This window comes from Cherax quadricarinatus, chromosome 56 (genome assembly GCF_038502225.1).
Source record: "Cherax quadricarinatus isolate ZL_2023a chromosome 56, ASM3850222v1, whole genome shotgun sequence".
In the NCBI taxonomy this organism is placed as follows: Eukaryota; Metazoa; Arthropoda; class Malacostraca; order Decapoda; family Parastacidae; genus Cherax; species Cherax quadricarinatus.
In genome coordinates, this window is record NC_091347.1 from 17,357,752 (window position 1) to 17,372,776 (window position 15,025).

Consider the following 15,025-nt stretch of genomic DNA (forward strand, 5'->3'; position numbering starts at 1 on the left):
AGCGTAATGAGGTTAGTCTGCATCAGCTGAGGTCCTGTGCTAACCCAGTTTTTATGCATAGTAACGACTTACACTTGAAGAAAGCCAAGCAGTGCTGCTTATTTCAATTTGAGTTTTTGTATCCTTTCCAGGATATGAACCACAGCGTCGACTAACGCTGCCTCAAGTTAAAATTCTCCCATTAAAATTAAATTTGCGTTTCTAGACACCTGAATAATTTCATCCCCAAAAAAGTTTACCGTGTCTAGGTGTGGTGGAAGGGGGTCTGTAAATCACACTGCAGAGTAGCTTTACATGCCCTTCAAGAAAATGTAGCTGAAAAAAGATTCCGTGTCTGTCCCTTCCATCTGTATATCATTTCTGATGCAACAGTTTACATTTTCTCTAACATACAACATAGTGCAACGGACAAGTGAAGTAGTACCAGCACCAACACACACAACAAGAGACATTTTTGAGCTTCCCCAGTGCTCAGGCTTAATGCCAAAAGCTGGGGTGTGGTTCCAAAAGGACCCTGTAGTGTTTGCTGTCTTTGCACCTCCTGACATTGTTTGCTGCTATGCAACTGCCACACCCTTCGAGCCCAGTGTGGGCAGGGTTTGTGGCAGCCCAAGGTGCCTAGCTTCTCCCTCCGAGCCCCATGGGGCGGGTAATGGGGCTAGGCCTGGTGACAGTTGGTCCCAGAAAATGAGGAGGTACTTGTACCTCCTCCCATGTCAGACATTGGTCTGAGACACCCATGCCAGGGAGCCAAGGCTGGGCCACCTCTTGGAAAAGGCCCGGGCTGGGAGATTATACCGGCGAATCTACTACCTACATCTAACATACAGATCAACTCCGTCCCCTTTCCTGTTGACTCTTATCATTGTGAAATAATTTATTCTCCTGTATGTGGAATTCAGCAGGCATGTCCCTATTTTTCAAATTGGATGAGGTTTCAGTTATTGCAGTAATAGCTGTTTCTTGCTTATCCAGGTATGCCTAGTTCATCTATTTTATGTCTTGCACTCCCATTATTTTTATAATAGATGCTAAGGAAGTTTTTTGACTCCCCTTTCTCCTTGTCTCTTTTTGTATGTTGACCAATTTTCTTGTTTTTTTTTATCAGGAAATATTCTATGAGCTTTCCTGTTTTCTAAACGTTTGCCTGATATATCTACCCATTTTTTCCTCTCTCTGCCCAAAGGACTGCAGCTCCTTTGTTTCCTACACACATCCTTACCTCTATCTTCTATCATTTTAAAGTTTTAGACAATTTAGCAATGATTATTCAACAGAATTAATCAATGTTTCCACCCCTGCTTCAGAGTGATGCACCACATACATATTATGTTTACCATAGAAGTTATCCCAGTTGTCAATGAATGGAATTCTAAGTTCCTTGCAGTACCCTTTAAGATAGCAATTTATCCCAGTTGCCTTAGAAATTTATTTGCTGCCCTCTTCCCTTCTAAGCAAAATACCACATATGATCAGGATCCCTTCTCTTTATCTAATTAGATCTCAGCTTCCTTGTAACTGGCCAACAACTCTTCACTTTTACATTTCCCAGCATCATAACTTCCAGCACTGAGGCAGATAATGGGGTTGTTTTCATTACCTAACATGATGTTATCTAACCTGTTACTTACATCATCACCCACACCCGCTACACAGAAACAAACCCTCTGTCTTGCCACTCTTACTCCTATACAGAAAGCCCGGTCCACTTATTGAATATGGGAATATACAACAAGAATGTACATTCTTGTACAAATGCATTAACATGTACATTTGTGTACATGTTGATGCATTTATCCTTCCTGTCTCCTTATCCGCAACCGCACTCGTATCCGGAAGAACAGAAAAAGGATTTCTGTTCTCTAGACGGCCTAGAGAACAGAAATTGAGGGTTGAAGGCCTAGACTAGGCCTTCAACCCTCAATTTCACTCTCCTCGAGCTTCCTGAAACTATTTTCCAATCAGTTTCATCGAGCATATTTCCAATAGTTTCTGCCAACCACCGCACATTCCTTATTGCGCTTACCTTCCTTTTCATCCTGATGAAATTTTAATTTTTCATCCTAAGAGCTGAGAATTAGAGCATCGTTTTACAACTCTTAACTGTTTCTAGAAGTCTACAACACTGCTGAAAGTTTATTTCTCAAGCCTTGTGCTCAAATACCTCACTTAAAATTTTAAGGGAAGAATAACTAATTCCTTAATTCCTTGGATCAGTCTTTCATTGGCATGAAGGCACCTTGAAGGCCCTCACTAGCATGAGGCTGCAGCACTCGTCTGGTCTAGGAATCTTCAGAATCATCAAGAGAGATGATAAATCACATTTAAAGTCTATCTTTAATCTAAATTTTTTTATTTTATTTCATTCAGTGGAAAGCGCTAGAGCTATACGGGTCATACAGCTTCTAAGAGATGGGAAGTAATCAGGTACGATCAAGGGTTTCCTCCGGCATCCTAGTACCTCCCTCGGAGAGATAATTTAACTCGGATCTGTAGTCTATGCAGATAGGTTCACTATTGAATCTTTTTACACACATCATTAATTCTTAAGCATATAGATCTTCAAAGTAATGTTTGATGTATGTTGTAAGGTGGTGTGTGTGCACTATGTATACTCCGTCATTATTAACATAAAGAACTTGCTAATGCAAAATATTGTCTAGAAACGACATTTTACACTAAATTCCATGTGTGTCGGGGCGATGTGTGGTTTGCTGGGAGTTTGAGCAAGGCGGAGCTTGTGTGTGTTGAATCAGTGGTTGGTGGAGTGGTGGCGACCACGCCTTCACCACACTGCTCGACCCACTCCCAGTCTCAACCTCCAGTCATCACATAGACCAGAGCATAACACCACTCTAGTCTTCAACAGTGGTAAATAATTATTTTTGTAATTTGTTGTTTGTTTTATTAAGCTTGAATTAAGATAAATTTGCAGTTGTGTTAAAAATCTATACGGTTTGCATTAAATGCATTATTATTAATGAAGATAAAGCCAAATAGTATAATTTATTTCCATTAATTTTTATAAAGTGTTCGATTAATGTGAATTTTCTCACCACCATGCTAGTCGGTCACAGTTATTAGTTTGCAATGCCTAAAATTTAAAGTTTCTGATTCAATTAAAATACCATTTTGAAGTACCAGGAAGTTGAATCGCTGGGCTGACTTTATATGTCACTCCACCAGTGACCTTTTCTTCAAATTCCAACATTCGTTTACAGATGACTGCGAAGAACCGTCTTGTCAACCCTCAGTGAACAAGGACACAATTGGTGCTGACACAGGAGGATAAAGCTTGAAGATCCTGGAGACAGCATATAGTGACTGTAAGACCTCGGGGAGAACAATTGCACATTCTTAGAAGACACACTGAGATTGTGACACACGAGGGAAGGGCGCCGGCCGAGGAGAAACACGAGATTACTCTAGAGATTTTGATGTTACGTGAAGAGCACTCATCGACGCTTCTAAAGCCGTAGAGAAGCTTCCCAAATCGACGAGGATGTCACAGACGTGGAGGGTGGGAGGGCCACGGCTCCTGCCTTGCCTCTGTCTGGCAGCCATGTTGGTAGCCAGGACCTCAGCTCAGCAGAAAGTCAACATAAGTGAGTACATATCTTAACTGCTTATCTATGAGTCTGGTAAAGGGCATTTAGTCCAGAGAATTGTAGTTACTTTCCCGTTCCTCAGATCAAACCTATTTACCCGCCAGCCCTCCTACCCTCCATGCATCATATGACCCTTATGGGTTTAACGCTTCATGAATGTTATATTTTTTCTAAAAGTAATTTCAGTTTCAACAAGGTTACGTAAATGTGTTTGTTTATAGATTTGGTAGAAAGAGAAGTGGAATATTCACACACCTTTTTTAATGTACTGCTCCGTGACTTCCTTTATGAATTTATATAATGGCACAAGATTGTTAGAAAACATACTTTGGTGGTTAAATTTTGTATTGTATTTGCATTGTCGTATGGAGCGCTGTGGACCCTTGACCCTTATGGGTTTAGTGCTTAATTTGATACTAATAATGTGTACCAAGACGACATGTACTGAGTATTATCTAGTTGAGAGGGCATATAAATTGTAATATACACCGATCAGTGTGTATCTCAGAGTATGAACTATGAGAGGTTTATTTATTATTGTACATACACAAGATTATATCTCAGTGCATATACACAGAATTTAATTTAATATATATTTTAGGGATTAAAGTGTCCGTCATTGATGGGGTACAGATAAAATACAGCCTTAATAACCTTCATGCAATTGATAGACTTCCCCTTGCATCGTAAATATTCGTGAATGCAAGATATTTATGGTCTAAATAGTGAAGACAAGACCAAGGTTGCAGAACATCCAGATTTATATTGCGACATTTCTCTTTGTGCAGAACTTTCTCGTGACTTGATAAAACTCTCCATAAGAGTTAAAAATTGATCAAATCAGCGTTTGTATTTATTAAAACGTTTTATCGGTATATTGGGAAAGGTTTTGGAAATAATAGAAATAACGCAGTAATAATGTATCATAGCTTCGATACAAAATTCATATTTGATAATAAAGATTTGCGTATATTCGTGAAGCGCTAACCCGCTGGGGTCAAATAATTATTATTTCAGTTACGTGGAAGTGCAAAATCAGTCAGTACAACTCCTGGGGAAAAGTGGAGGTAATCAGATTTGATGTAAGGAATAAGGTTGTAGCTCCACTTTCTTCAATCAAGAGCCCTCCAACAAGGGTCGATGGGATCAGTGCTGGAATTTACACTGGTTTCTTTATCCAAGGACGGTGCTTGATACTGGTGGTAGATTCTTGATCGATGGAATTGTAGTTACCCTCCTTCCTGCTGATTTAGCGCTTACCTTTATTATTATTATAATTATAATTAGACGCTAAACCCACAAGGGTCATACAGCGTTGCGTCCCACATTAATAATAATATTGTGCTAGGGAGGTAGGTCACAAGTGGCCTGGTTTCGTTGGGTCGATAGTTGAGAAGCGAGTGTAGGCTTCAAAGGTCAAAGTCAACAATATGGGTGAAGCGATTTGCATCAGTCAATTCTAGCTTTATTACCTTACGGATTTTAATATACACTTACCAAGCAATAATTTAATGGGTTCTTAGTGTTTGCAATATATACATATTATGGTATAAACCTTGGTAATAAATACTGACAAGTCGGTTCTTATGACATTCCTCAGGTCACGTGCGTCACACCTCACTCTCCGCCTATATATATAATGCCTTTCTACCTCTGTATGTTAGAAGTGATCAAGGTCCCAGGACCGAAACGTTTTCTAATAAATATGTCATAGTGTTTGCTTACGTATCTTTCTAAACTATATACATATTATATACTGATAGGTATATCTATACATTCTAGCTGTATAGCCCTTGTGGTTTAGCGCTTCTTTTTTATTATAATAATTTATACACTCTAGACACCAGGCTACTAGTTCAGGATCGTCTGGCACCACGTTGCCGTTTAACGATCGTTTATAGTGACTAACTCAAGCCTCGTTGATATGAAATGATCATTGACATTAACTAACTCAAGCCCAGTGGCGGACCTACATTTTCTGGGCCCTGAAACTTGAACGGTTGTGGGGGGGCCCCTTCGCAACCCCTCATACAATAGACCCAAAATTTTTAAGCACTGAGGACTGCAGTCGCTTCTGGGGCCCCTCTGGGATTAGGGGCCCTGAAGCTTAAGCTTCATTAATTTCATAGTAGATCCGACCCAGACCTTAACCTAGATACGACTCAATTAGATTCTTCACAACCTTCTTGCCTGTGTATGCACTGTATTGTATTCTGTGTAAGTATTGTGGTCTGTATATTGCATTGTGTGTGTATTGCCATTTCGCACGAGCATGAGTAGTTTTGTATCAGCGATACGAAGATTAAGCAAAAAAATAAAAATCGACGTAGAGAAGTCTGGATGCGCAGGCGAGCGAGACGACTGGACAGATTTTGCTTTCCCCATGAATATATATATATATATATATGTGTGTGTGTGTGTGTGTGTGTGTGTGTGTGTGTGTGTGTGTGTGTGTGTGTGTGTGTGTGTGTGTGTGTGTGTGTTTGTATGTGTGTGTGTGTGTGTGTGTGTGTGTGTGTGTGTGTGTGCGTATGTGTGTGTGTGTGTGTGTGTGTGTGTGTATGTGTGTGTGTGTGTGCGCGTGGGCGCGCGCGCGTGCGAGCGCTCCCCAAGGAATTGCCATTATTCTCCCTTTCCTTGGATCGAATCTGAGTGTCTCCCATTCCCTAAGCACTATATGACCCCAACGTGTTTAGTGTGTCCCCAGATTAAAATAAAATTAAAATGTACATTGAGAAAGTATAGGTAAAACTAAAATGTACATTGAGAAAGTATAGGTACACTGATATGCGTATCCCTAGGTGTGTAGGCCTCCACTAGCTACTGTCTCCACTAATACTAAAAGCAAACCACTGATTTTGCTGTGGTGGTCGAAGTAAACCCTACATGTATTCGAATTAAGTTCTACGTGTTCCAATAAAGTCGTGTGTTCGAATTAAAACCTTCGTGTATTCGAATTAAGCACCAGATATGTTCGAAATGAGGCTTGTCCCCGACACACGAGATGAATGTGTGTGTATACTTGTTGAGAATGAGCCTGCTACACGCATATAACTCCACGTAAGCGCTTCACAAAGAGAGCAGAGGTATTGATCTATAGCAAGCTAGAAGCTATGAATATTGTATGGAGAGACTGGTAAGGTTTTATAATAGTGTCCCTCCCCACCACTGACGAGCCCACCACCATCAGTGTCATCACACGTCCTGCACCACCACTGTATGCCCTTGCACCACCACCACACGTCAAGCACCACCACCACTTGTCCAGCACTACCACCACCACCACACATCCTGCACCACCGCATATCCTGCACCACCACACGTCCTGCACCACCACCACCACCACACGTCCAGCACTACCACCACCGCACGTCCTGTACTACCACTACCGCACGTCCTGCACCATCACACGTCCTGCACCACCACCACACTTCCTGCGCCACCACTACAACCACAAGTTCTGCATCATCACCACTACCATCACATCCTGCGTCACCTCTACTACCGCTGCCTCCACCACTGCCTCTATCACTTACCCCTACCACGTGTAAGGGATAAGGGTGGTGGTACTGTGATAGCTCTGAGTGAAGCCACACAATATTTCCATTATTCAGCACCTGTATCAACTCTCCCATCAATTATTACGTGTGCTGGCGTGTGCACGCGTGTTCTGTCGTGTGCACACGTGTGCTGGCGCGTGTGTGCTGGCGTGTGTACGCATATAATTTTATGTAAAACCATGTTTGGTTGCAGTGGTCGAGTTATAGCTCCTGACCCCACCACTCGACTTGCTGCTTGCCAGGTTCACCCATTCCTATCCTCATGGGCCTTATCGTACCTACTCTTAAAACTGTGTATGAAGCCTGCCTCCACCACTTCATCGAGCTCATTCCACTTCCCTGGGGAAATACTTCCTGGCATCTATACGGCTCATCTGTGCCTTTGATTTCCAGCGGTGTCCACGAGTACCTTTTTTCTAGCCTCTCAAACGGTCTGTCCTTGTCTTTCCTCTCAGTTTACCTGAATATTGTTTATGCTATTATAGATCCGCTGGTTTTTGTTCATTATGTCAGCTACATTAAACTCTTTTTCACTTCTTGTCGTAGCTCATGGTTCTTAACTCGGAACAAGTCTCGTTACATTCCTCTGCACTTTCCCCAGATTATTTACCTACAGGTACACGTAAATACAGTTATCATGCATAGTGTAAATTACCTAGGGTAACCCAAAAAAGCCAGAGTGACTTATTTCCATTGGGGTCCTTGACATGTTTTTTTTTTTTTCAGGCGTAGGTTACATACTCTGTGTCTCACGAAATCGTAATGACACGTTTGCAAACAAACCATACCACGGGTGGGGATAGAACCCGCGATCAGAGAGTCTCAAAACTCCAGACCGTTGCGTTAGCCACTGGACCAGCTAGCCACAGTAAGATTGTGGCTAGCTGGTCCAGTGGCTAACACGACGGTCTGGAGTTTTGAGACTCTGATCGCGGGTTCTATCCCCGCCCGTGGTATGGTTTGTTCATTACACAAATAACCCGCACATAAAAGACAGAAGCTTACGACGACGTTTCGGTCCGACTTGGACCATTGACAAAGTCACACTAACAGAGGAGGAGCAGGACGGCTATATATAGGCAGGAAGAGGTGGAGGTAGTAGTAGTGGTAGTAGTAGTAGTAGTAGTAGTAGTAGTAGTAGTACAAGAATTGTATATAATACCGACAGGATGAAATGACACATGCACAACACCCGGGCATCCCCACCGTAGACGTTTCGCCATCCAGCCAGCCACTGGATGGCGAAACGTCCACAACAAAGACAACCAGACGCCGCACATGTGTCTAATTTATGGTTTGTTATTTATGGTTTGTTCATACTCTGTGTGTTTGGGGAAGGGGGTGATCATGTGGAGGTTAGAGGTTACCAAGAGTACACTGGTAGTCCATGTGTTATCATCATTACAGTGGTACTGCGTGATGAAGGGAACATGCAGGCAGACCAGGGCATCAAGGCAGCCATTGCTTACCTGGGCAAGAACACCGGTGAAGGAGTGACGGTGGATGGAGTCGACACCATGGAGATTAAGAAAGGTGCCTTACTATACGCTTTGTTTACTAGTATTTATTACTTAGATGTTTTATTAACCTGGGTGTCCTACGTGTGTGTGTTTTTTATTATTATTTTTACTGACAAGAGCGTTGAGTGTAATCTTCCAGCTCAACGTTTTGCGTCATATACCAGTTCGAGGTGCTCTTAAAATTTCATGACTTCCTTCTCAAGTGTTTTGTTTGGTTTTGAATGCCATGAGACATTTTAGCATACATTTTTCTAGCACGGTCAGTTCACCACAATCTGTGCTGTAATGTAAGTTCTTACATTAAGTTCTTACAATTAGTCTTTTTTAAGTCATTCAACGGCTAGCGAACATGATGCCTTAATGATCGTAATCTAATGCATCTCTGATAGTTCTAGCAATGCATTTTTTTAGACAGTTTGGCTCACAACCAAAGGATTCCAGATTCAATTCCCTGGTAGAGAACGTCTGAGCAAAGTCTCCTTACATCCGCTACCCCTTTTCATCTGGCGGTAATTAGGTACCTGGATATCTGTCAAGTATTGTGCGTCTTATTCTACGGGGTAATATACCATAACTGAGACAATATTTTGAAATGAACTGACATGGAACAATATCTCAGTCTGTAAATTGAATATATGTAAAAAAAAAAAATGGCTAAGTGTGCTAACCAGGCATTATCGGGATTAGTTATAGTCAGTTAAATAATGAATTGCGTAAGATTTTTGTAATTAAGATATATTATACGTGAATAACATTTAAAGATAAGTTACCTACTATCATTTAGTATCTGCCAGTATAAAATCTCACGTCACCTGGCACACATTTATATAATATGTAGATGGTGTACGTTGGAAAATCAATGTCCATCGATCCTAAGTGTAAGACTTATGACTTACAGATTACCCGAGTTATTATTTATTTATTGATTTAAGATCTGCGTGGCGCTTGGTGTCCCTACAACGCTCATATTGATGCTACTGCTCAGAACTGGTCTGCTCAGTACTGACCACATTACACAACACTGTTGTGCTCAGTACCGACCACATTACACTACACTGTTGTGCTCACTACTGACCACATTACACAACACTGTTGTGCTCAATATTGACCACATTACACATTTTTATGCTCAATATTGACCACATTACACGACTTGTGCTCAATATTGACCACAATGCACAGCACTGTGTTACTCAGTTATGATTGCTCAACACTTCTTGCTCAGTGCTGACATTCAGCATTAATATGCTTAATACGAACCAAATTACTCGACACTAGTGCTTAATACACACCACATTACACACTAATAACAGTGGATGACAATAAGCGATGCACAGTACATTATAACTCTTCCCCACCAAAGCTGTTTTTTCTTTCACAATATAAGAATAGAAATCTCACAAGTGTCAGTGATTCCAGGAGATGCTCTTAAAAAATAATTATTTTCCTCCGTAGTCTTAAAAGATATCTTAAAAAGTCCTGAATTACAGGGTGTTTCTAGGCATTTTATTTGTGTGATGATGGCTCTTAAAATGTTTAAATAGGACTGTGTTAGCCTACCTACCAGCATCTCCCACCTAGGCAGGGTGACCTGAAAAAGAAGAAAAGTAAAGATTTGCTTCATTTTACATTTAGTAATTTATACAGGAAAAGGTGTTACTAGCCCCTTGCTCCTGGCACTTTAGTCGCCTCTTACAACACTTACGGAAAAATCTCTAGGTTTGCCTCTGAAGTAGGAATATTCTCCTTTCCAAGACTGAGGGTTCCCAATTAGCACTAGAGGTGGTACTTTCCTATATATACATATATTGTGTAGCATATTATATAGCTTTACCCAAGGATAACCTAATAAAGTTAAGAGTGTGACATTATTTATCATGGTCAATAATAAAGTTAATAATAAAATATACCAGTAGAACTCGGGTAATAAATGGGTCAATAATCACCTTATGTTATGAGAGACAAGCGAGCAAGGAAAAGAGATAGCATTAAACTATTGTTAAATATTTTACTATTGTTAAACTATTGTTAAATATTTTACTAAGCTTATTGACTATCAGATCTATAGCAAGTTCACTGCAGGAGGAGGAAGACAGATGTTGATTCATTGTAGAAGAAAGGTAGATGTGGGTTCATTGCAGGAGGAGGAAGGCAGATGTATGTTCATTGTAGGAGGAGGAAAGCAGGTGTGGGTTCATTGCAGGACCATTAGATGTAATGAGATTTGTCCATGCATATGTACTTGACCAGAAATCAAATGTGATTCCTTTTAATTGTGAGTCAAATGCTCTTTAAGTCACCCTGATTTATCAAAATGTCATACCATATTAATCAAACCTTTTACTTCCACCTCTCTGTGCTGCTGCTTCATTGACGGCGGTGGATACTGTAGGGGGGGACATCGAGGCGACGATAAATGCGACCTGTGACCTGATGGATAAAGCTATTGATGCTGGGAAGCCACCACACATCGTTCTCGATGTCACTACCACTGGCATCATGGCTGAGACTGCCAAGATGTTTACCCGGGCTCTTGCCCTGCCCACCTTCTCAGCCTCCTATGGCCAAGATGGCGATATCAGGTGTTGTTGTGGTTGTCGGTTGGTTGGCTAGAAAGTGAACTTTGGGGTAGAAATGATGGTGATATGTTGTGTATAAGGGATTAGATAGTTTATGTATGCTACAGAGAGCATAAAGAAACATGCTTACACACAAGGAAAATTTTTTTGAAAAAATCATGTGACAAGCCATTCATTAAAATGTTGTGCAACCATAATGTTCATAATGAACAAAAAGACACAATACTGTGACTAGAACAATACACGGATAACCTGCACATAGGCTAGAGAAGCTTATGACGACATTTCAGTCAGACTTGAACCATTTCTAAATGGTCCAAGTCGGACTGAAATGTCGTAATGTCGTAAGCTTCTCCCTCCTGTGTGAGTTATTTATGTACAGCATTCATTTAGCAATGTCAGTATTGATCAGTGTTCGATATATTTTGATCTCAATTTCAGTTAGTCCCTATGACTTAATACATTGCCAGTGTAATAGGGAGATATTGAAATTAATTACAAAAATATGATTGCAAATTGAGATAGAGATTTATTAGGTGATTGCTGATCATTGTGCATGTGTAATTTTAGTACACTACATTTTTTTACCTATTATAATTTTTCTTCACTTGTGGTCACTTTATTCACAAGAGCTAAATCTGTAAGTCATTCAGCGCCAGGGAAATGAGAGGTTATCAAGCTCTATCCAAGGAAGCAGAAGGGGAGCTTTATCTCATTGGATTAAGAGCTCTTCACCAGTGTCATCTGTTACTGTACTCACTGTAGTGTGTGTCATATGTTACTGTACTCGCAGTAGTGTGTGTCATCTGTTACTGTACTCACTGTAGTGTGTGTCATATGTTACTGTACTCGCAGTAGTGCGTGTCATCTGTTACTGTACTCACTGTAGTGTGTGTCATATGTTACTGTACTCGCAGTAGTGCGTGTCATCTGTTACTGTACTCACTGTAGTGTGTGTCATCTGTTACTGTACTCGCAGTAGTGTGTGTCATCTGTTACTGTACTCGCAGTAGTGCGTGTCATCTGTTACTGTACTCACTGTAGTGTGTGTCATCTGTTACTGTACTCGCAGTAGTGCTTGTCATCTGTTACTGTACTCGCAGTAGTGCTTGTCATCTGTTACTGTACTCACTGTAGTGTGTGTCATCTGTTACTGTACTCACTGTAGTGTGTGTCATCTGTTACTGTACTCGCAGTAGTGCTTGTCATCTGTTACTGTACTCGCAGTAGTGCGTGTTATCTGTTACTGTACTCGCAGTAGTGCGTGTTATCTGTTACTGTACTCGCAGTAGTGCGTGTTATCTGTTACTGTACTCGCAGTAGTGCGTGTTATCTGTTACTGTACTCGCAGTAGTGCTTGTCATCTGTTACTGTACTCACTGTAGTGTGTGTCATCTGTTACTGTACTCACTGTAGTGTGTGTCATCTGTTACTGTACTCGCAGTAGTGCTTGTCATCTGTTACTGTACTCGCAGTAGTGCGTGTTATCTGTTACTGTACTCGCAGTAGTGCGTGTTATCTGTTACTGTACTCACTGTAGTGTGTGTCATCTGTTACTGTACTCACTGTAGTGTTTGTCATCTGTTACTGTACTCACTGTAGTGTTTGTCATCTGTTACTGTACTCGCAGTAGTGCGTGTTATCTGTTACTGTACTCGCAGTAGTGCGTGTTATCTGTTACTGTACTCACTGTAGTGTGTGTCATCTCTCTGTCAATTATATCCACTTAATACCACATCAAAGACTTAGCTCTTCTTCACACTTATAAGGAAATAATACTCATTAAATCTTTTTATGAGTTTTGAGCTGTCATGTAATATTGTACTTGGCTTACTTAGATACTTTTATTGTGCACCCCATACCCATCCTGTGGGCATAGTCAGAGGTGCATAATGGGTCCAGGGACTGAACCACAGTATTATAGAGGTACATAATGGGTCCAGGGACTGGGCCACAACATTACAGAGGTACATAATGGGTCCAGGGACTGGGCCACAATATTACAGAGGTACAGAGCGGGTCCAGGGACTGGGCTACAACATTACAGAGGTACATAATGGGTCCAGGGACTGGACCACAACATTACAGAGGTACATAATGGGTCCAGGGACTGGACCACAAAGTTTTGATAACTGAGCAAGTTACAAAGGTAATGAATCATCTGCACGTCTATATATGGTTACAATTATGAACAAGTTGCAAAGTAATGAGCCATTCACACATGCACACCCGGTCACAACTGTAATGAGTTATTAGTGCAAATGTTATTTGGGTCACACACACACACATGAGCGCGCGCGCGAACACACACACACACCTACTAGCGATGAGTGAAAAGGCGGGGCCAGGAGCTGAGTCTCGACCCCTGCAGCCACAATTAGGTGAGCACACACACACACACACACACACACAGATAAAGCACGTCAAGAAACTAGAGAAAGTACAAAGGTTTGCAACAAGGTTAGTTCCAGAGCTAAGGGGAATGTCCTATGAAGAAAGATTAAGGGAAATCGGCCTGACGACACTGGAGGACAGGAGGGTCAGGGGAGACATGATAACGACATATAAAATACTGCGTGGAATAGACAAGGTGGACAAGGACAGGATGTTCCAGGGAGGGGACACAGAAACAAGAGGCCACAATTGGAAGTTGAAGACACAAATGAGTCAGAGAGATAGTAGGAAGTATTTCTTCAGTCATAGAGTTGTAAGGCAGTGGAATAGCCTAGAAAATGACGTAGTGGAGGCAGGAACCATACACAGTTTTAAGACGAGGTTTGATAAAGCTCATGGAGCGGGGAGAGAGAGGGTCTAGTAGCAACCGGTGAAGAGGCGGGGCCAGGAGCTAGGACTCGACCCCTGCAACCACAAATAGGTGAGTACAAATAGGTGAGTACACACACACACACACACACACACACACACACACACACACACACACACACACACACACACACACACACACACACACATACACACACATACACAGTGTTCCGATACCTCAGTAAGGAATTGTTCAAGACTCTATACACCATTTACGTCAGGCCCATACTGGAGTATGCAGCACCAGTTTGGAATCCACACCTGGTCAAGCACGTCAAGAAATTATGATGAGAGTAATAGAGCGATGGTTGACACTGGCTGAAGTGGCCAGAAGGGCTCATGCGAGCAGGGCAAAGCTACTGATCATGGGTGACTTCAACCACAAGGAAATCGATTGGGAGAACTTGGAGCGACATGGGGGCCAAGACATGTGGAGGGCTAGGATGATGATGGAGGTGGTACTGGAAAACCTCATGTACCAACACGTAAGGGATACTACCAGTGAGAGAGGGGAAGATGAACCAGCGAGACTGGACCTAGTATTCACCTTGAGCAGTGCAGATGGACATTAAAATGGTATAAAATACTGACAGGTTGTTAGGTAAGACACATATGCAACAGTTAGGTATCTTTATTTCGAAACGTTTCGCCTACACAGTAGGCTTCTTCAATCGAGTACAGAAAAGTTGATAGAAGCAAAAGAGACTTGAAGACTATGTAATCAGTCCATCACCCTTGAAGTTTTGAGGTGGTCAGTCCCTCAGTCTGGAGAAGATTATTGTTCCATAGTCTGAAACAATATGGAGTTGAAGTGACAGGATGGAGCCTTATATACCGCCAGGAGGTGAAATGTAGGCCACTGGTAGAGGTAAGAATGTAGTCGTTGGGAGGTCATGTCCCTCTCAAATCCAGCCATTCTCACTAGTGGAAGTTGT

General features: G+C 41.7%; 1 protein-coding gene across 1 annotated transcript in view; it reads left to right on the forward strand.

Annotated features, from left to right (window-relative positions):
* Window positions 1-2,757: 2,757 nt before the first annotated feature.
* The window catches only part of Ir25a (ionotropic receptor 25a), a 77,569-nt gene continuing 65,301 nt past the window's right edge, over window positions 2,758-15,025 (forward strand). The window contains exons 1-4 of the mRNA XM_070097115.1: window positions 2,758-2,871; window positions 3,222-3,605; window positions 8,576-8,701; window positions 11,081-11,270. Coding sequence (XP_069953216.1) covers window positions 3,503-3,605; window positions 8,576-8,701; window positions 11,081-11,270 — 419 coding nt within the window. The 5' untranslated portion in view covers window positions 2,758-2,871; window positions 3,222-3,502. The remainder of the gene's footprint in view (window positions 2,872-3,221; window positions 3,606-8,575; window positions 8,702-11,080; window positions 11,271-15,025) is intronic.